Raw genomic sequence first — 19,769 nt, 5'->3', positions numbered from 1 at the left:
GGACACGGCGGGGGCCGGGCGGGGCGGAGGGGCGGGGAGGGCTTTGGGGACAACCCCCGCTCTGCCCACCAAGGGGGTGGCTGCCAGCCGGGGGGCTGCAGAGCTCCCTGACACCAGTCGGGGCAGTGGGTCCCCGACTGTGGGTGCGTGTTTTGGGGGTGCATCCCCTCCCCCCAGTGCAGCCCACTCCCCATTTACCCCTTGCCCAGATGAAGGTGGCACCCGTGGGCGGGGGGTTCCATGGGTGCTTCCCTCATCTGCTTCATCCCAGAGTCCTGCTCTGCTTGGCCACTCTCCCCAAACCCAGCTCCTGCCCTTCCAGGGCTCTCCCCGTGCTGGGGTGGGGGGCAGGGGCAGAGCACAGGTCTCTCATGCACACCCCAACCCCTGTCTGAGTGGGGGGTTCCAGGCACCCAAATTCCCAGCTGACTCTGTGGGAAGGGACACAGGGGGTTGACAGATGGGCTGAGGGCAACCACCCAAGTGCCTGCATCCCCTGGGCAGGGTGGGGGGTGCTGACAGCCTTGATCAGGGGGCTCCCAGAGGAGAGAGGTGGGGGGTCCTGCCTGGTGCAGGGACATGTCCCCAGACACAGCCATCCCAGCCAGACACGCTGCCTGTAGGGTCCACAGCCCAGGCAGGGACCACCCACACACACCCATGCACACCCACAGCCTGCTTGCACAGCCCAACACAGGGACCACACACACACACACACACACACACACATGGAAGAGAGCTGCAAGAACAGCCCCAGACAGACAGGAGGATGTACACACACACACAAACACATGTGTGTGTGCAGAGACCTGCAGTGTGTGGGCACCAGGACACACTGATGTGCACACACACGTGTACACTCGTGCACAGGCAGATGCACACCCAGCTGTGCAGCAACACACACATGTGCATGCACACACATGTCCCATGCATGCACAGATGCACACAGAGCTGTGTGCCTGTGCACACACATGTACCTGTGCCCATGCATGTGTCCACACATGCATCCATGCACACACGTGTGTGACTCATGCATACACTCAAGTGTGTGCCCATGCACATGTAGGGGCACATCTAGACACACATATGTGTGATCCATGTGCACACACACACACAAGCACTTGTGTGCACACACAGAAACACAGCTGTGTGCCCATGCACATGCAGATGTACACACACATGTAGCCACATACATGGGTGTGCCCATGCACGTGCAGAGATGTACACACATGAGCATGGACACACACACACATGTGCCCCAGCACATGCAGAAGCTCACATGTGTGTGTGTGCTCATGCACACACAGGGACACACACACATGCATCCATACACACACAGGGACACACACACACACAGATGTGCATCCATGCACACAAAGGGACACATACACACACATGCATCCATGCACACACAGGGACACACACAGATGTGCATCCATGCACACAAAGGGACACATAAACACACATGCATCCGTGCACACACAAGGATACACACAGATGTGCATCCATGCACACAAAGGGACACATAAACACACATGCATCCATGCACACACAAGGACACACACAGATGTGCATCCATGCACACAAAAGGACACATACACACACATGAATCCATGTACACATAGGGACACACACACACACACACACACATATGCAACCATGCACACATAGGGACACACACACATGTGCATCCATGCACACACAGGGACACCACACATGTGCATCCATGCACACATAGGGACACACATGTGCATCCATGCACACACATGCACATGCATCAATCCACACACAGGGGGACACACACATGTGCATTCATGCACACACACACAGGGACACACACACGTGTGCATTCACGCACACACACGTGTGCATCCATGCACACACACACACATGCATCCATGCACACACAGGGACACACACATGTGCATCCACACACACACAGGGACACACATGTGCATCCATGCACACACACACACGTGCATCCATGCACACACACATGTACATCCACACACACACACAGGGACACACACATGCATCCATGCACACACACACACACACAGACGTGTGCATCCACGCACACACACGTGTGCATCCATGCACACACAGGGACACCACACATGTGCATCCATGCACACATAGGGACACACACACACATGTGCATCCATGCACACATAGGGACACACACACACACACACACACGTGCATCCACACACACACACAGGGACACACATGTGCATCCATGCACACACACACGTACATCCACACACACACACACACACACGTGCATCCATATACACACACATGTACATGCATCAATGTACACACACACACACGTGCATCCATGCACACACATGCACATGCATCAATGTACACACACACACACGTGCATCCATGCACACACATGCACATGCATCAATGCACACACAGGGACACACACACATGTGCATCCATGCACACACACACACACACACATGCAACCATGCACATATAGGGACACACACACACACACACGTGCATCCACACACACAGGGACACACACGTGCATCCATGCACACACACATGTGCATCCATGCACACACACACATGTACATCCATCCACACACACACACGTGCATCCATGCACACACACACACTTGTGTGTGCAGCCCTGCATGCACTGAAGCACACAGAGGTGTGTGCCCATGCACACGCAGCCGTGCACACATGTACCCACGCACACACGTGTCCCAGCTCACGCAGAAACACGCGTGTGCACCCCCGCGCACACACAGAGCCGCGCACACCCGGCGCCGCGCACACGCGTGGGCACTCTCACGGGCCCGCACCGGGCTCCATCCCCGCATCCTGCCCTCTCCCTCCTCTGAGCCCTCGACCTTGGGGCCAGTCCGTGCGTCCCCCACAGCTCTGCCCCCCACTTCCACCCGTGTCCGTGCCGCCGGCGGGACTCGCGGGCTGGCGGGGCGGAAGGCGGCGGGGAGGGGTTAGTGGTGGAGCGGGGGGGGGATCCCTCCTCCTCCTTCATCCCTCCTCTTCCATCTCTCCTCCTCCCATCCCTGTCGGCCGGTGCCGGTGCCGGTGGCCGGGCCCAGCGCAGCGGCATGGCGAGTCGTGCCCGGGGGCTCTGCCGCTGCCCCCCGCTGCCCGCAGCGCTGCCCGCAGCCCCGGGGCTCTGCCTCTGCTGCCTGCTCCTGCTCCCGCTCCTGCTGCTGCCCGCCGCCGCCGCCTGGAGCCCGGCCGTGCTGCCATCCCCCGCACGCAGGTACCGCCACCACCGGCGCGCTGGGCACGGGGAGAGCGGGGCACGGAGTGAGGGGGAGATGCGAGCGATGGGCACGGGGGGCTCTGGGTACCGGGGGGCTGTGGGCACCGGGCGGGGGGAGGGAGAACCAGGTTTGGGGTACCGGGGGGGTACCGGCTGCTGGGGGTGGCAAGGCAGGGGCTGCCAGGGCTTACTGGGGGATACTGGGACTTACAGGGAGGCTACTGGGGCTGCAATGGCTGAGGGAGGGGCTGTTGAGGCTTACTGGGAGATACTGGGGCAGCAGCAGGATATACTGGGACTTGCAGGGGTGTTACTGGGGATGCTACAGCTGGAGGCTGCTGGGGCATACTGGGGCCAGTAGGATTTACTGGGGCTCACTAGGGGTAGCAGGAGCTGCTGGGGCTGGGGGTTACTGGGGCCAGTAAGACTTTCTGGGCAGTTATTGGTCTAGCAGGACTTCCTGGGGATGGGGGTTACTGGGATGACTGGGATGTCCTCGGGCTAACAAGGGGGTTCCTGAGGGATTCCTGGGGCTCACAGGACTTTCTAGGTCCAGCATCCCTGCTGGGCTTATCAGACCTACCAGGCCTAGCAAGGTACTGGGTTATACTGGGGCTACTGGGGCCGCCTGGGCACACTGGGACTGCAAGAGCGAGCAGCCCCGGCCCCAGGATCCTGCCCAGCCCTGGGAGGTGCTGGGGGCTGGGACAGCCCTCTGCCCACTTTGGGGGGCTGTGTGGCGGTCTCTGTCCCACAGTGCCGTGCCCAGGGAGCGCTGGGGGGGCTCTGGGGGGGTTGTTTACAGGAAATCTTTGCCTCTGGCCGTGGCTCCGGCACCGGATTGCCGGGACCTCCCGGTTCCGCTCGGCTCCACCGCGCGACGGGCAGAAGCTGCCTCATTTCCCCTTCCCCTCCCAGCCAAGCCCAGGAAGCCCCCAGTGCCTTGGCACCTTGCCCCTCATCCCCTCATCCCCTCACCCTACCCCATGCTGGCATCCCCTGAGCCCCCCACCCCATCCCTCTCGCTGGGCTAACGCGTGGCTGGGGCTCCCCCGAGCCCGAGCAGGGTGGCACGGAGCCAACAGGCTGCTTTGGGGAAGGGAAGGGCTTCAGAGCCAACCCCAAGGGGGTTTTACCCCCAGAGGCATGTGCATGGGCTTCAGAGCCAACCCCAAGGGGATTTTGCCCCCAGGGGCATGTGCATGGGCTTCAGAGCCAACCCCAAGGGGGTTTTGCCCCCAGGGGCATGTGCATGGGCTTCAGAGCCAACCCCAAGGGGGGGTGTGCCCCCAGGAGCATGTCCATGGGCTTCAGAGCCACCCCCAAGGTGGGCTGTGCCCCCAGGAGCATGTGCATGGACTTCAGAGCCAACCCCAAGGTGGGTTGTGCCCCCAGGGGCATGTGCATGGGCTTCAGAGCCAACCCCAAGGGGGTTTTGCCCCCAGGGGCATGTGCATGGGCTTCAGGGCCAACCCCAAGGTGGACTGTGCCCCCAGGAGCATGTGCATGGGCTTTAGAGCCAACCCCAAGGTGGGCTGTGCCCCCAGGAGCATGTGCATGGGCTTCAGAGCCACCCCCAAGGTGGGCTGTGCCCCCAGGAGCATGTGCATGCCCCGGCAGCAGAGCCCAGGGTGGGCTGGGTCAGGCTGGGCTATACGAGCCCTGGCACGCCGGTGCCCGCCAGCTCCTGCCCCTCTCCCCGGGAGAGCAGCCCCCCCCCATCCTCCCTTGTGCCAGCCACGGAGGCAAAACGGGCCGGGACGCATCCCCAGCCCCGCGGGCACCTGGCACAGATGGGGTTGGCACCGCCGCTGCACCCTCACCCCCCTCCATCCCCCCTGGGACGGGGAGAGCTGCATCCCAACGCCCCCCCCCGTGCCAGCCGCAGGGCGAGGGGCTGCGGTGCCAGGGGCTGTCACCCCAGCATCCGTGCCTCCGTGGCCCTGGCACGGCGCCTGCCTGGGAGGCTGCCCAGCCGGAAAGCCCTGTGCCACCCTGCCGTGCCCACCCCCCCGGGCACATCCCAAACAATTGTCCCTCCCGCCGCGGTGCCCTCTGTTCCCCGCCCCCCTCGTTCGCAGGGGCTGTGCAGCCCTAAATCCACGGCTTTTAACCCAAATTGCACAGTCCCGGAGGCTGGAGCTGCCCTGCGGTGGCACTGGCGGCCCCTCCCTCTGCAGGGGGGAAACTGAGGCGAGGGGGAAGGGGCAGGGGGGGTGGGCAGAGCCTGGCACGGGGAGCTGGCGTGAGGCAGGCGGGCGCCTGAAGAAAGGAGCCTTTGTGTGGGGTGGGCTGGGGGCGTGGGGGGGCTCTGGGCAATGCTCCAGGGGCAGGGTGGGGAATGTGGCAGGAATGTGAGGCCCCAGCTGCATTCCCCCCATCACCATCATGGTGGGCACCCCAAAAGTTGGGGGTGGGCATCTCCTGGGGTAATTCGGGGGGGGCAGGACCACCTGGGATGGAATAGGAGGGATATGCAGGGTGGCACTGTCACCTCTGCCAGCCCTGGGGTATCCCCCAGACAGGGCAATTTGGGGGGCTTGACCCCCTGGATGGGGTGCAGGGCACATGCAGGGTGGCATCAGCCCTTCAATGTGCCCCAGGCAGGGCAATTTGGGGGTAGGATGCTTTAGAATGGGGTGAGGGGACATCCCCTGTGGCACTGTCACCTCTGCCAACCCTGTGGTATCCCCCAGGCAGGACAATTTGGGGGGCTTGACCCCCTGGACGGGGTGGAGGGCACATGCAGGGTGGCATCAGCCTTGCAGTGTGCCCCAGGCAGGGCAATTTGGGGGGTAGGATGCTTTAAAATGGGATGAGGGAACATCCCCTGTGGCACTGTCACCTCAGCCAGCCCTGGGGTATCCCCCAGGCAGGACAATTTGGGGGGCTTGACCCCCTGGACGGGGTGCAGGGCACATGCAGGGTGGCATCAGCCTTGCAGTGTGCCCCAGGCAGGGCAATTTGGGGGGAGAGACCCCCTGGGATGGGGTGCAGGGCACATGCAGGGTGGCACCAGCCTTGCAGTGTGCCCCAGGCAGGGCAATTTGGGGGGTAGGATGCTCTAAAATGGGATGAGGGAACATCCCCTGTGGCACTGTCACCTCTGCCAACCCTGTGGTATCCCCCAGGCAGGACAATTTGGGGGGCTTGACCCCCTGGATGGGGTGCAGGGCACATGCAGGGTGGCATCAGCCTTGCAGTGTGCCCCAGGCAGGGCAATTTGGGGGGTAGGATGCCCTAGAATGGGGTGAGAGAACATCCCTTGTGGCACTGTCACCTCTGCCAGCCCTGCAGTGTGCCCCAGGCAGGGCAATTTGGGGGGAGAGACCCCCTGGGATGGGGTGCAGGGAACATGCAGTGTGGCATCATCCCTACAGTGTGCCCCAGGCAGGGCAATTTTTGGGGCTTGACCCCCTGGGATGGGGTAGAGGGACACCCAGGATGGCACTGTCACCTCCAGCAGCTCCACAGCATCCCCTGGGCTGGGATGAGGGGGCAAGCCCCCCCGGGACGGGATGAGGAGACCTGCAAGGCGGTGGCAGCCCGTGTGGCAGCCCCTCGGTGCCCCCCTGGGCAGCGCTGGGCACGTCGGCGCTTTCCCTTGCAGCAGCTGGTGCCCCTACGCCGTGACCAGGACGGTGCCGTGCCCCGTGCAGAACGGCACGGTCCTGCAGCGCGTGTTCCAGGGCTGCCGCTGGCCCCCGGGCTGCAGCAGGGGCAGGTGAGGGCGCCGGGACCCCTGGGCAGCGGGCACCCGCCGTGCCCACCCCTCACGGCCACGAGGGGCTGGGGGCGGCTGTGGGAGCGCCGCCCGCTCTGTGCCCGCAGCTACCGCGCCGTGCTGAGGCCGCTGTACAGGCTGAGCTACAGGACGGTGACGGCGCTGCAGTGGAGGCGCTGCCCCGGGCACAGCGGTGCCAGCTGCCGCGCAGGTCCGAGCCGGGCGCGGGGACACTGCGCCGCTGGGCGCGGGCGGGGGGGCGCGGGGCGCGGGGCACGGGGGTGGGAGGGATGGAGGGAGGGATGGAAGGATGGGGGGAGGGATGGGAGAATGGAGGGAGGGAGGGATGGAAGGAGGGATGGGAGGATGGAAGGAGGGATGGGAGGATGGAGGGAAGGAGGGAAGGATGGAGGGAGGGAGGGATGGAAGGATGGAGGGAAGGAGGGATGGAGGGATGGAGGGAAGGATGGAGGGAGGGAGGGATGGAAGGATGGAGGGAAGGAGGGATGGGAGGATGGAGGGAGGGAGGGATGGAGGAGGGATGGAAGGATGGAGGGAGGGAGGGATGGAAGGATGGAGGGAAGGAGGGATGGGAGGATGGAGGGAAGGAGGGATGGAGGAGGGATGGAAGGATGGAGGGAAGGAGGGATGGAAGGAGGGATGGGAGAATGGAGGGAGGGAGGGATGGAGGGAGGGATGAAGGGAGGGATGGAAGGATGGGGGGAGGGATGGAGGGAGGGATGGAGGAGGGATGGAAGGATGGAGGGAAGGAGGGATGGAAGGAGGGATGGGAGAATGGAGGGAGGGAGGGATGGAGGGAGGGATGAAGGGAGGGATGGAAGGATGGGGGGAGGGATGGAAGGAGGGATGGAGGAGGGATGGAAGGATGGAGGGAAGGAGGGATGGAAGGAGGGATGGGAGAATGGAGGGAGGGAGGGATGAAGGGAGGGATGGAAGGATGGGGGGAGGGATGGAGGGAGGGATGGAGGAAGGGATGGAAGGATGGGGGGAGGGATGGGAGGATGGAGGGAAGGAGGGATGGGAGGATGGAGGGAGGGATGGGAGGATGGAGGGAAGGAGGGATGGAGGGATGGAGGGAGGGATGGAGGGAGGGAAGGATGGAGGGAGGGAAGGATGGAGGGAGGGATGGAGGGAGGGAGGGAGGGAAGGAGGGAGGGAGGGATGGAGGGAGGGATGGAAGGATGGAGGGAGGGATGGAGGGAGGGAAGGATGGAGGGAGGGAAGGATGGAGGGAGGGAAGGATGGAGGGAAGGATGCAGAGATGAATGTTCTATGTGAGGGATTCATGGAGCAATAGAGGGATGGATGGATGGAGGAATGGATGGAGGGAGGGAGGGAAGGATGGAGGGAGGGAGGGATGGAAGGAGGGATGGAGGGAGGGAGGGATGCAGAGATGAATGTTCTATGTGAGGGATTCATGGAGCAATAGAGGGATGGATGGATGGAGGAATGGATGGAGGGAGGGAGGGAAGGATGGAGGGAGGGAGGGATGGAAGGAGGGATGGAGGGAGGGAGGGATGCAGAGATGAATGTTCTATGTGAGGGATTCATGGAGCAATAGAGGGATGGATGGATGGATGGAAGGATGGAGGGAGGGATGGAGGGAAGGAGGGAAGGATGGAGGGAAGGAGGGATGGAGGGTGGGATGGAGGGTGGGATGGAGGGAGGGAGGGATGGAAGGATGGAGGGTGGGATGGAAGGATGGAGGGAGGGAGGGATGCAGAGATGAATGTTCTATGTGAGGGATTCATGGAGCAATAGAGGGATGGATGGATGGATGGATGGATGGATGGATGGATGGAAGGAGGGTTGGAAGGAGGGGGGGATGGAGGGAGAGAGGGAGGGATGAAGAGAGGGATGGAAGGATGGAGGGAAGGAGGGATGGAGGGTGGGATGGAGGGAGGGAGGGATGGAAGGATGGAGGGAAGGAGGGATGAAGGGAGGGAAGGAGGGATGGAAGGTTGCAGAGATGAATGTTCTATGTGAGGGATTCATGGAGCGACAGAGGGATGGATGGATGGATGGAAGGAGGGATAGATGGACAGAGGGAGGGATGGATGGAGGGATGGAAGGATAGAGGCATGGAGGGCTGGTCCTCTACGTGAGTAGAGCGAGGCATGGATGTGTTCTGTGTGGAGGGACAGAGGAATGGGTCAGGGGATGTTCCTGTGTGTGGATGGAGAGAGGGAGGGAGGTTCTTCTGTGTCAAGGGATGGAGGGGTGATGTTCCATGTGGGTGGGGGGATGGAGGGATGGATGTTGGGTGGGTGTTCCCATGGCTGGATGGGGGATGGATGGACATTCCAGGTGGGTGTGTGTGTGGCTGTGCCTGTGCAGGGGTGCTCTTTGTCCCCATCAGCACCCACATCCTCCTCTTCCCTCTGCCCTGCCCCCTCAGCTCTGGGTTCCCTGGCTCTGTGGGACATGGGGGATGGGAGATCAGTGGCACCCAGGGTGGGGGGCAGCAGGGTGGCTCTGAGGGCCTGTGGGACAGCTGCCACAGGGGCTCTGGAGCTGCTCCTCCTCCTCCTCTGTGCATGCTTGGCCACGTGCCCCACATCTGGGCCTGTTTAAGGCTGTGCCCTGCAGCCAGGGTGGGGTGGCAGAGGGGTGGGGGGGCACATGGCACAAGAGGGCACAAGAACCCCCCTTTCCTGCTGTCCCCAAGGGGGAAGGGACCCCAGGAATGTGGCCACCCACCCCCTGAACCAAGACTGGGGAGGGGGTCTCACTGGGGGGAACTGGCTGAGGGCCATGGGAGGTGTTTGAGGGACGGGGTTCAGGATTGTGGGGGGATTGAGAGGGACCAGCTGAAGGCTGGGGGGTGTTGGGGCATCTGCAGTGTGGTTGGGGGGCTTTGGGGGGGTCTGGCTGAGGGGTTTGGGGTGTGTTTGGAGGATGTGGTGTGTGGTTATGGGGGGTCTGGGTGAGGGTTATGGGGGGGTTTGGGGGGATGTGGTGTGTAGTTATGGGGGGGTCTGGCTGAGGGTTTTGGGGTGGGTTTGGGGGGAATGTGGTGTGTGGTTATGGGGGGTCTGGGTGAGGGTTATGGGGGGGTTTGGGGGGAATGTGGTGTGTGGTTATGGGGGTCTGGGGGGAATGTGGTGTGTGATTATGGGGGGTTTGGGGAGTCTGGCTCAGGGCTATGGGGTGGGTTTGGGGGGTCTGGTTGAGGGCTATGGGGTAAGTTGGGGGGGATGTGGTGTGTGGTTATGGGGGGGTTTGGGGGGGATGTGGTGAGTGGTTATGGGGGGGATTTGGGGGGGTCTGGCTGAGGGGTAGGAGGTGGGTTTGGGGGGTATGTGGTGTGTGGTTATGGGGGGTTTGGGGGGGTCTGGCTGAGGGGTTTGGGGTGTGTTTGGGGGATGTGGTGTGTAGTTATGGGGGGGTTTGGGGGGTCTGGCTGAGGGGTTTGGGGTGTGTTTGGGGGGGATGTGGTGTGTGGTTATGGGGGGTTTTGGGGGGTCTGGCTGAGGGGTTTGGGGGGGCTGTGGTGTGTGGTTATGGGGGGTTTGTGGGGGTCTGGCTGAGGGGTTTGGGGTGTGTTTGGGGGAGCTGGTTGGTCCTACATGGGAGCCAGGGGTGGCTTTGGAGGGGATGTGCCCTGGGGCCATGGTTGGGGGGCATTGGGACACTGAGGCTCACCCAGGATGGGGCAGCAGCAGGAGCCCTTCACCCCAAAACAGCTGGTGCAGGGAGAAGGGTCTCCCCCTGGACTCAATGCACCCTGAGGGGATACCCCCAACTTTACTGACCCCCCTTTTCCCTCAGCAGAGCCTCAGCCCACGCTCACCCTGCAGGACACGGGGTCCCCCGCTGCCCCCCGCCGCCCCCCCCTGCGCCCCACGGCCTTCTCAGGTGGGTCCCTGCCCCAGCCAGGGCAGTGTGGGGTCACCCCACCGCTGGGGGTGTGGGGGGGAAGAAAGAAGGGGGGCTGCCCTCCATTTAACCCTTCCCTCACCCCTCTCCTCAGGGTGCCTGAACTGCAGCCATGTTGGGGAGCTGACAGCCCGACTTGCCACCCTGGAGGCACAGGTGAGACCCCCACTGTGGCACCCCCTGGGGCTGGGCATCCCCCTGGGGCTGGGCATCCCCCCCTAGGGGTGCAGGAGCCTGTGTGTGGGGGTGTGGGGGTCACCCCACTGCTGTGACCCCCCTCAACCCTGCCATCTCATTGCCAGGTGGCCAGGCTGGCGGTGGCTGAAGCCCCCAGCTCCCCAGTAGCCAAAGTGGGCAGGGGCACGGAGCCTGGGCAGCTCTGGGGGTCTCCAGCTGCCCGTGGGAGCCCTGGGGGTGAGGGTAAGGCTGCTGGCCTGTGTCTGTGTCTCTGTGTCTGTGTGTCTGTGTCTGTCTGTCTGTGTCTGTGTCCGTGTCTGTGTCTGTCTGTGTCTGTGTGTGTGTGTGTGTGTGTCTGTGTGTGTGTGTGTGTGTGTCTGTGTGTGTGTGTGTGTCTGTGTGTCTGTGTGTGTGTGTGTGTCTGTGTCTGTGTGTCTGTGTCTGTGTGTCTGTGTGTGTGTGTGTGTGTGTGTCAGTGTCTGTGTGTCTGTGTCTGTGTGTCTGTGTGTCTGTGTGTCTGTGTGTCTGTGTCTGTGTGTATCTGTGTCTGTGTCTGTGTGTGTCTGTATGTCTGTCTGTGTGTGTTTGTATGTCTGTGTGTCTGTGTGTGTCTGTGTTTGTGTGTCTGTGTCTGTGTGTGTGTCTGTGTGTCTTTGTATGTCTGTGTGTCTGTCTGTGTCTGTGTCTGTCTGTCTGTATCTGTGTGTGTCTGTGTGTGTGTCTGTATGTCTGTCTGTGTGTGTTTGTATGTCTGTGTGTGTGTGTCTCTGTGTCCCTATGTCTGTGTCTCTGTGTGTGTCTGTGTGTGTCCCCTTGCTTCCCCCTCTCCCCACACCCCGTGGCACCGTTGCCCCAGTGCCCACGTGGGGATTTGGGGGGTGGGGGGGGGCAGGTGCCCAGGGGGGCTGCTCTCAGGGTGCTGCCTGGCTGCAGGGACACCAGGGACGTGGGGTGCCCCCAGCCCCAAGGCAGAGGCAGGAGGATGGGGGCCAGTGGCTGTCCCTGGGGTGAAGAGCCCAACGGGGCCAGTGGGTGAGTGGGGTCCCCCCTTCCCCCCCACCTCGTGGCAGCCACATCTTAGGGGGCTGTGCAGTGATCTGGGGGGCTCAGGAAGGCTCCAGCAGCTGCACAGCCTTGGGCACCCCTTCATCTTTACCCTCCTCTTCCTCCCTGCAGGGCCCCCAGGGCCCCCAGGACCACCAGGCCGGGATGGAGCCAGGGGGGTCCCTGGGGAAAAGGGGTCACCCGGCCCCCCCGGGCCCCCAGGGCCCCCAGCCCCTGTGGGGCCACTGATACCCCACAGAGCTGAGCCCAGTAAGGGGGGGCTGGGCTGGGGGGGGTCCTTAGGCTGGGCTGGGGGTCCCCTGGGCTTCAGGGGTGTCCCTTGGGCTGGGGAATGAGGGTCTCCTGAGCTGGGCTGGGGGGGATCCCTTGGGCTGGGGGGTTGGATTGTTCCCTGGGCTGGGATGTGGGGGTCCCCTGGGCTTCAGGGGTGTCCCTTGGGCTGGGGGAGTGTCCTCTGGGCTGGGGTGTGAGGGACCCCTGAGCTGGGCTGGGGGGGTCCCTTGGGCTGGGGGATCTCCTGAGCTGGGGGAGTTAGTGGGGTCCCTTGGACTGGGGGGGTGGGTGTCCTCTGGGCTGGGGTGTGGGGGTCGCCTGGGCTTCAGGGGTGTCCCTTGGGCTGGGGGGGTGGGTGTCCTCTGGGCAGGGCTTTGGGGGTCCCCTGGGCAGGGGTGTGGGGATCTCCTGAGCTGGGCTGGGGGAGTCCCCTGGGCTGGAGGAGGGTGTCCCTTGGGCTGGAGTGTGGGGGTCCCCTTGGCTGGGGTGTGGGGGTCCCTTGGGCTGGAGTGTACGGGTCTCCTGAGCTGGGGGGGCTGGGGGGCTCCTGAGCTGGGCTGGGGGAGTCCCTTGGGCTGGAGGGGGGTGTCCTCTGGGCTGGGGTTTGGGGGTCCCCTGGGCTGGAGTGTGGGGGTCCCTTGGGCTGGAGTTGGGGGGTCTCCTGGGCTGGGGTTTGGGGGTCCCCTGGGCTGGGCTGGGGGGGTCTCTTGGGCTGGAGGGGTCTCTTGGGCTGGAGGGGGGTGTTCTCTGGGCTGGAGTTTGGGGGTCCCTTGGGCTGCAGTGTGGGGGTCCCCTGGGCTGGGGGGGCTGGGGTGGGGGTCCCTGGGCTGACCTCACAGATGGGGACTGGGGGGGGGGGGGCTGCAGGGTGGCAGAGCATCCCTACCCCAGCCCACCTTGAGGGGGGTCAGTGGGGTGGGCAGGGGGGTGTGGGGGGGCACTGCCCATGCTGGGGGGCAGCATGGCCAGATCCTGCCAGGCCAGCTGGTGCTGGGAGCCCCTGGGGACTGTGTTGCCCCTCAGGGGACTCTCTGCTCTCCAACACCTTCCCTGAAGCCACCGTGGGCATGGTGGGGCCCATTGGACCCCCGGGGCCTGTGGGGCCCATGGGTGAGTGCCCCCCACCCCCAGCACCACCGTGGGGGTGCCCCATGGCTGGGCACTGCCAGGCCTGAGCTCAGCTCTGCCCCCTTTGCCCTTACAGGTCCCCCTGGCCCCCCAGGACCACCTGGCCCCCCAGGACCTGATGTAAGTGCTGGAGGGGGGGAGGCACAGGGTGGGTTGACCCCCCCACACACCCCAACTCCTTCCCTTGCCCCCCCTCACCACAACTGATGCCCCCTCCCCTTGTCCCTGTCCCTGTGCTTGGCCAGGGCAGAGCTGGGGCACCGGGTGCCAGCGGCCCCCCCGGGCAGAAGGGAGCCAGGGTGAGTCTGGGCCACGAGCTGGGGTCTCGGGGGGGAGGGAGGGGGTCAGGGAGGGGGTCCCCCAGCATCTCCCATGGAGGGGGATGTGGCTGTGCCCACCCCCTGGGTGCTCAGGGGTTGTTCCCCCCCAACTCCAGGGTCCCCAGGGCCACCCAGGCAGCCCAGGCCAGGATGGGGCACAGGTATGTTGGTGGGTTGGGACCCCTCCCTGGGTTGGGACCCCCCTTCTGTGGGTGCTGCCCCCCACTTTCCCCACCCCCCTTCCTCTGCTCTCTGTGTTTCAGGGTGAGCCAGGCCCCAGGGGGGAGCCAGGAGAGAGGGGCACTTGGGTGAGTGGCTTGGGGGGCATGATGAGAGGGGTGGGTCACTCCTGGGTGCTGGGGGGGGACCCCCCAATGCATGGGATCCCCAACGTGGGACCCCACTGGTGGCATTTGGGGGTCCCCAGAGGTGCTCAGTGCTCTTGGTTTCATCCCTGAGGTCCCCAAAATGGCATTGGGGGGTGCCCACAGGTGCCCAGTGCCCCTTGTCTCATCCCTGGGACCCCAGTGGGGGCACTGGGGGGGTCACCATAGATGTCCCAAACCTTGTCCCTGGCCATGGGGGTCCCTGGTTGTACCTGGTGCCCACATTTCATCCCTGGGACCCCCAAAAATGGCATGAGGAGGGTCCCCAGCTGTGACCCACACTCACATCTCACCCCTGGCACCCCACTGGTGGTCCTGAGGGTCCCTCACAGGTGCCCAATGCCCCATGTTTCATGCCTGAGACCCCAATGATGGCATTGGGGGTACCCAGAGGTGCCCAGTGCCCCATATGTGGTCCCTGGCACCCCCATGGGGGGTCCCCCCTGCCCTCCCCACTGCATCTGGGGCACTGAGACCCCCCCAGCACACTGAGGAGGGCACAAAGCTGTGCTGGAGGCACAGGGTGGGCTCAGATCCCCCCTCCCCAGGTACCCCCCTCCTTCCCCAGTGCCAGGAGGTGCTGGTGGGTGGGGGGGGGACCCCAGCACGTGTGCCCCAGCCCAGGGGAGGTGCCCCCAGCCCCCCTCAGCCCCTGCCTCTTGTCCCCAGGGGGAAGGGTTGCACCAGCTCCGGGAGGCTCTCAAGATCCTAGCAGAGAGGGTTTTAATCTTGGAAACAATGATTGGGCTCTATGGTGAGTAGGTGGGTGTTGGGGGGGCCATGGGAAGGGATGGGGACCCCCTCCCCTCAGAGTGATTCCCCCCCATGCTGTGGGGTGACCCCCCAACCCCACTGGAAGGTCCCCAGGGCTCCATGGTGGCACGGTGGCCTTTGGCTGGGTGGTGGCAGGGAGCTGTGGGGGGTGGTCCCATGGTGCCCCCTCCCCTCTATTTGGGGTGAGGAGGGTCCCATGGTGCCCCCTCCCCTCTATTTGGGGTGAGGAGGGTCCCTTGGCACCCCATCCCCTCTGTTTGGGGTGAGGAGGGTCCCTTGGCACCTCTTCCCCTCTGTTTGGGGTGAGGAGGGTCCCTTGGCACCCCATCCCCTCTGTTTGGGGTGAGGAGGGTCCCTTGGCACCCCATCCCCTCTGTTTGGGGTGAGGAGGGTCCCTTGGCACCTCTTCCCCTCTGTTTGGGGTGAGGAGGGTCCCTTGGCACCTCTTCCCCTCTGTTTGGGGTGAGGAGGGTCCCTTGGCACCCCTTCTCCTCTGTTTCGGGTGAGGAGGGTCCCTTGGCACCCCTTCTCCTCTGTTTGGGTTGGAGGGGGTCCCATGGCACCCCTTCTCCTCTATTTGGGGTGAGGAGGGTCCCATGGCACCCCTTCTCCTCTATTTGGGGTGAGGAGGGTCCCATGGAACCCCATCCCCTCTGTTTGGGGTAGGGAGGATCCCATGGAACCCCATCCCCTCTGTTTGGAGTGAGGAGGGTCCCTTGGCACCCCATCCCCTCTATTTGGGGTGAGGAGGGTCCCTTGGCACCCCTTCTCCTCTGTTTGGGTCGGAGGGGGTCCCTTGGCACCCCTTCTCCTCTGTTTGGGTCGGAGGGGGTCCCTTGGCACCCCTTCTCCTCTGTTTGGGTCGGAGGGGGTCCCATGGCACCCCTTCTCCTCTATTTGGGGTGAGGAGGGTCCCATGGCTCCCCATCCCTTATGTTTGGGGTGAGGAGGGTCCCATGACACCCCTTCCCCTCTGTTTGGGGTGAGGCTGGGGGCTGTGATGCCATCACCCACCCCATGGCATGGTGGAGCATCCTTAGGGCAATGGATCCATTCCCCCAATCCCCCTTCTCCTGGACCCATGGGGATGGCTGAGCCCCTCACACCCCCCTGGGGCCACAGGAGCCCCCTGGCAGCCTCCTGGAAGACCTGGCACCCCCTGCTGCCCCCCTGCTGTGCCCCCCCTGCCACGCTGTGCCCCCCCTGCCACGCCACGCTCTGCTCTGCTCTCTCACTCTCCCCCAGGCCAGTAGCTTCCCAACCCTCCTGCGGCAGCAGGCCCGGCTGGAGCTCCTGGCTACAAGGGTCACCTTGCTGGAAGCCATCACCTGGCCAGGTAACCACCCTGCCTCCTGCCCCCCTCCCTGCACCAGCCAGGCACACAGCGGGCTGCAGCACCTGGGGCACGGGCCTGGAGACCCCCCAGGGCTCAGGGACACCATGGAGACCCTCTGGGGTTGAGAGGGACAACCATGGAGACTCTTGGACTAAGAGAGATGACCATGGAGACCCTCTTGGGTTGAGAGAGATGACTATGGAGACTCTCTTGTGTTGAGAGATGACTATGGAGACTCTCTTGGGTCAAAGGAAACCCTGGAGCTCCTCAAGAGTTGAGGGATGACCATGGAGACTCAGACTAAGAGGGACAACCATGGACAGCCTCTTGGATTGAGGGATGACCATGGAGATGCTCTTGCATTGAAAGGGACAGCCATGGAGACATCTTAGATTAAGAGTGATGACCATGGAGACCCTCTTGGGTCAAAGGAAACCCTGGAGCTCCCCAGGAGTCAAGGGATGACCGTGGAGATGCTCTTGCACTGAGAGGGACAATCATGGAGACATCTTAGATTAAGAGTGATGACCATGGAGACCCTCTTGGGTTGAGAGAGATGACTATGGAGACTCTCTTGGATTGAGGGATGACCATGGAGATGCTCTTGCATTGAAAGGGACAGCCATGGAGACATCTTAGACTAAGATGACTAGGGAGACCCTCTTGGATTGAGAGGGACAACCATGGAGACTCTTGGACTAAGAGAGATGACCATGGACACCCTCTTGGGTTGAGAGAGATGACTATGGAGACCCTCTTGGGTCAAAGGAAACCCTGGAGCTCCCCAAGGGTCAAGGAAAAACCATGAACAAGTGTTTTGCATGGAGGGATGACCATGGAGATGCTCTTGCATTGAAAGGGACAGCCATGGAGACATCTTAGATTAAGAGTGATGACCATGGAGACCCTCTTGGGTCAAAGGAAACCCTGGAGCTCCCCAGGAGTCAAGGGATGACCGTGGAGATGCTCTTGCACTGAGAGGGACAATCATGGAGACATCTTAGATTAAGAGTGATGACCATGGAGACCCTCTTGGATTGAGAGAGATGACCATGGAGATGCTTTTGAGTGAAAGGAAACCCTGGAGCTCCCCAAGGGTCAAGGAAGAACCATGGACAGCCTCTTGCATTGAGGGATGACTGTGAACATGCTCTTGGATTGAGAGAGACAGCCATGGTGGCTCTTAGACTCAGAGGGACAACAATGGAGACCCTCTTGGGTTGAGAGAGATGACTATGGCGACCCTCTTGGGCCAAGGGAAACTCTGGAGCTCCCCAAGAGTCAAGGGAGACCATGGAGACCTTGGATTGATAGGGACAACCACAGACACTCTCTTAGACTAAGAGGGACAACCATGGACAAGCCTCTTGCATTGAGAGATGACCATGGAGATGCTCTTGGATTCAGAGGGACAACCATGGAGACCCTCTTGGGTCAAAGCAAACCCTGGAGCAGCCCAAGGGTCAAGGCAAAACCATGGAAACCCTCTTGGATTGAGAGATGACCATGCAGATGCTCTTGGGTCAAGGGAAACCTCAGAGCTCTCCAAGGGTCAAGGAAGAACCATGGAGTCCTCCTCAAGCCAAGGGACACCCTCTGGAACCAAGAGAGGCCCAGGAGCCCCCCAGGGTCATGGAGACCCTCTTGAATTGAGATGGACACCCATGGAGACCCTCTTGGGTCAGGGGAGACCCTGGAGCTCCCCAAGGTTCTCAGGAGACCCTCATGGACCAAGGCAGCTCCTGGAGCATCTTGAGGAGCTCCTGGACCCCCTCTTTGGTCCCAGGGAGCGCCCAGTGCCCAGCCCCTGCCATGCCAGTGCCTCCTACCCTCTGCCCCCTTCTCCCCCCACTTCCAGCTGTGCTTGCTTGCAGGGGGGGTCCCCAGCTGTGGGGGTGCCAGGCAGGGTGCCAGCTCAGGGGGCTGCATGTCCTGCCCCCAGTCCAGTCCCAGGGTGCCAACACACCACACGGGTCCCTGGGGACAGCCAGAGGCATTGGGAGAGGCAGGGAGCAACAAACCCCATTCCCATGGGGCAGGGGATTCCCCTCCCTACACTGACTTTGGGGGGGAGTGGGGGGGATGTGGGGCACCCCACAACCTCCTGACACCTCTCTTCTCTCCTCCCCTCACAGAGCCAGAGCCTGGCTCGGGCAGCAGCCCCCCTGGCACAGGGGCACCCGGGCCCCCCCGTGGCAAACGTGGCAGCGGCCACCCCCAGTATCGCATCGTGACCCTCCCCAAGCACTGACAGGGCCTGGCACCCCTCTCCCTGTGCCCACCACCGTGCTGGCATGGGCAGGAGCATGGCCCTGGGGTGGGGGCAGGATGGGGGTCACCCCTCCTCTCCATGCCCCCCCTCCACTGCCCCCCCCGGGGCTCCTGGTGCTAGAGCCGGTGGCACGGCACCGGCCCCTCCCCACGCTGTGCCCCCCATTCTACTGCTTGACACCCCCCCACCGAGGTGAGGGGGGCAACGAGGTGCCAGGACCCCCCACTGCCCCTTTTCTGCCCCCACCCCGCTGTGCAGCTCTGGGGGGGTTTCAGTCCCTCCCCAAAGGGGCTGGGGGGGGTGGTGGGGAAGGGTCTCGCTGTGCCCTGCGCTTGGTCCCGCTGCTTTGAGACCCCCCCAGGTCATTAAACGCCTCTGAAGCCGTGGCCTGTGGCATCCCTGGGCACCCTGGGGCAAGGGGGCACCTGGGGGGCTGCTGGGGGCAAGGGGGACACCTGGGGGGGCTGCTGGGGCAAGGGGACACCTGGGGGGGCTGCTGGGGCAAGGGGGGTACCTGGAGGGGCTGCTGGAGCAAGGGGGCACCTGGGGGGGCTGCTGGGGGCAAGGGGGGCACCTGGAGGGGCTGCTGGAGCAAGGGGGCACCTGGGGGGGCTGCTGGAGCAAGGGGGCACCTGGGGGGGCTGCTGGGGGCAAGGGGGGCACCTGGAGGGGCTGCTGGAGCAAGTGGGCACCTGGGGGGGCTGCTGGAGCAAGGGGGCACCTGGAGGGGCTGCTGGAGCAAGGGGGATACCTGGGGGGGCTGCTGGAGCAAGGGGGCACCTGGGGGGGCTGCTGGGGGCAAGGGGGCACCTGGAGGGGCTGCTGGAGCAAGTGGGCACCTGGGGGGGCTGCTGGGGCAAGGGGGGTACCTGAGGGGGCTGCTGGGGGCAAGAGGCAACTGGGGGGGGGGGTTGCTGGGGGCAAGGGGGGTATTTGGGGAGGCTACTGGGGCAAGGGGGGTACCTGGGGGGGCTGCTGGGGGCAAGAGGCAACTGGGGGGCTCCTGGGGGAAACGGGGGTACTTGGAGGGGCTGCTGGGGGCAAGGGGGAGTACCTGGGGGGCTGTTGGGGGCAAGAGGCAACTGGGGGGGGTTGCTGGGGGCAAGAGGGCACCTTGGGGGGGCTGCTGGGGGCAAGAGAGAAAGTGGGGCT

General features: G+C 63.5%; 1 protein-coding gene across 4 annotated transcripts; it reads left to right on the top strand.

Moving 5' to 3' along the window:
* The first annotated feature begins 3,045 nt into the window (after positions 1–3,045).
* On the top strand, positions 3,046–19,003 carry EMID1 (EMI domain containing 1). Of its 4 annotated transcripts, XR_009819907.1 has the most exons (16): positions 3,046–3,259; positions 6,873–6,986; positions 7,094–7,197; positions 10,779–10,865; positions 10,981–11,042; positions 11,189–11,306; positions 11,997–12,095; positions 12,240–12,377; positions 13,425–13,511; positions 13,606–13,649; positions 13,775–13,828; positions 13,966–14,010; positions 14,113–14,157; positions 14,905–14,989; positions 16,255–16,345; positions 18,481–18,564. XR_009819907.1 is itself a non-coding variant. In XM_062009963.1 (15 exons), exons 1-15 carry the CDS (start codon positions 3,099–3,101, stop codon positions 18,594–18,596), a joined length of 1,356 nt encoding a protein of 451 aa, XP_061865947.1. In that variant the 5' UTR covers positions 3,046–3,098; the 3' UTR covers positions 18,597–19,003. The 4 variants fall into 4 exon arrangements, 3 of the variants coding, with proteins under 3 accessions (XP_061865947.1, XP_061865946.1, XP_061865944.1); XM_062009963.1 differs by lacking the exon at positions 16,255–16,345 and having other exon boundaries at positions 6,876–6,986; positions 18,481–19,003; XM_062009962.1 differs by lacking the exon at positions 16,255–16,345 and having other exon boundaries at positions 10,782–10,865; positions 18,481–19,003.
* Positions 19,004–19,769: the final 766 nt, after the last annotated feature.

The sequence above is a fragment of the Colius striatus genome, chromosome 17 (assembly GCF_028858725.1).
Source record: "Colius striatus isolate bColStr4 chromosome 17, bColStr4.1.hap1, whole genome shotgun sequence".
NCBI classification, from domain to species: Eukaryota; Metazoa; Chordata; class Aves; order Coliiformes; family Coliidae; genus Colius; species Colius striatus.
This window is presented reverse-complemented; position numbering and strand designations above follow the sequence as displayed.

What these genes read in the sequence shown, in the direction of transcription:
- EMID1 (XM_062009960.1), top strand. Translation starts at nt 3,099, where the DNA reads ATGGCGAGTCGTGCCCGGGGGCTCTGCCGCTGCCCCCCGCTGCCCGCA. An exon ending in CCGGGCTGCAGCAGGGGCAG is followed by an intron (nt 6,987 to 7,093) that starts GTGAGGGCGCCG and finishes CTGTGCCCGCAG; the next exon opens with CTACCGCGCCGTGCTGAGGC. An exon ending in CGGTGCCAGCTGCCGCGCAG is followed by an intron (nt 7,198 to 10,778) that starts GTCCGAGCCGGG and finishes CTTTTCCCTCAG; the next exon opens with CAGAGCCTCAGCCCACGCTC.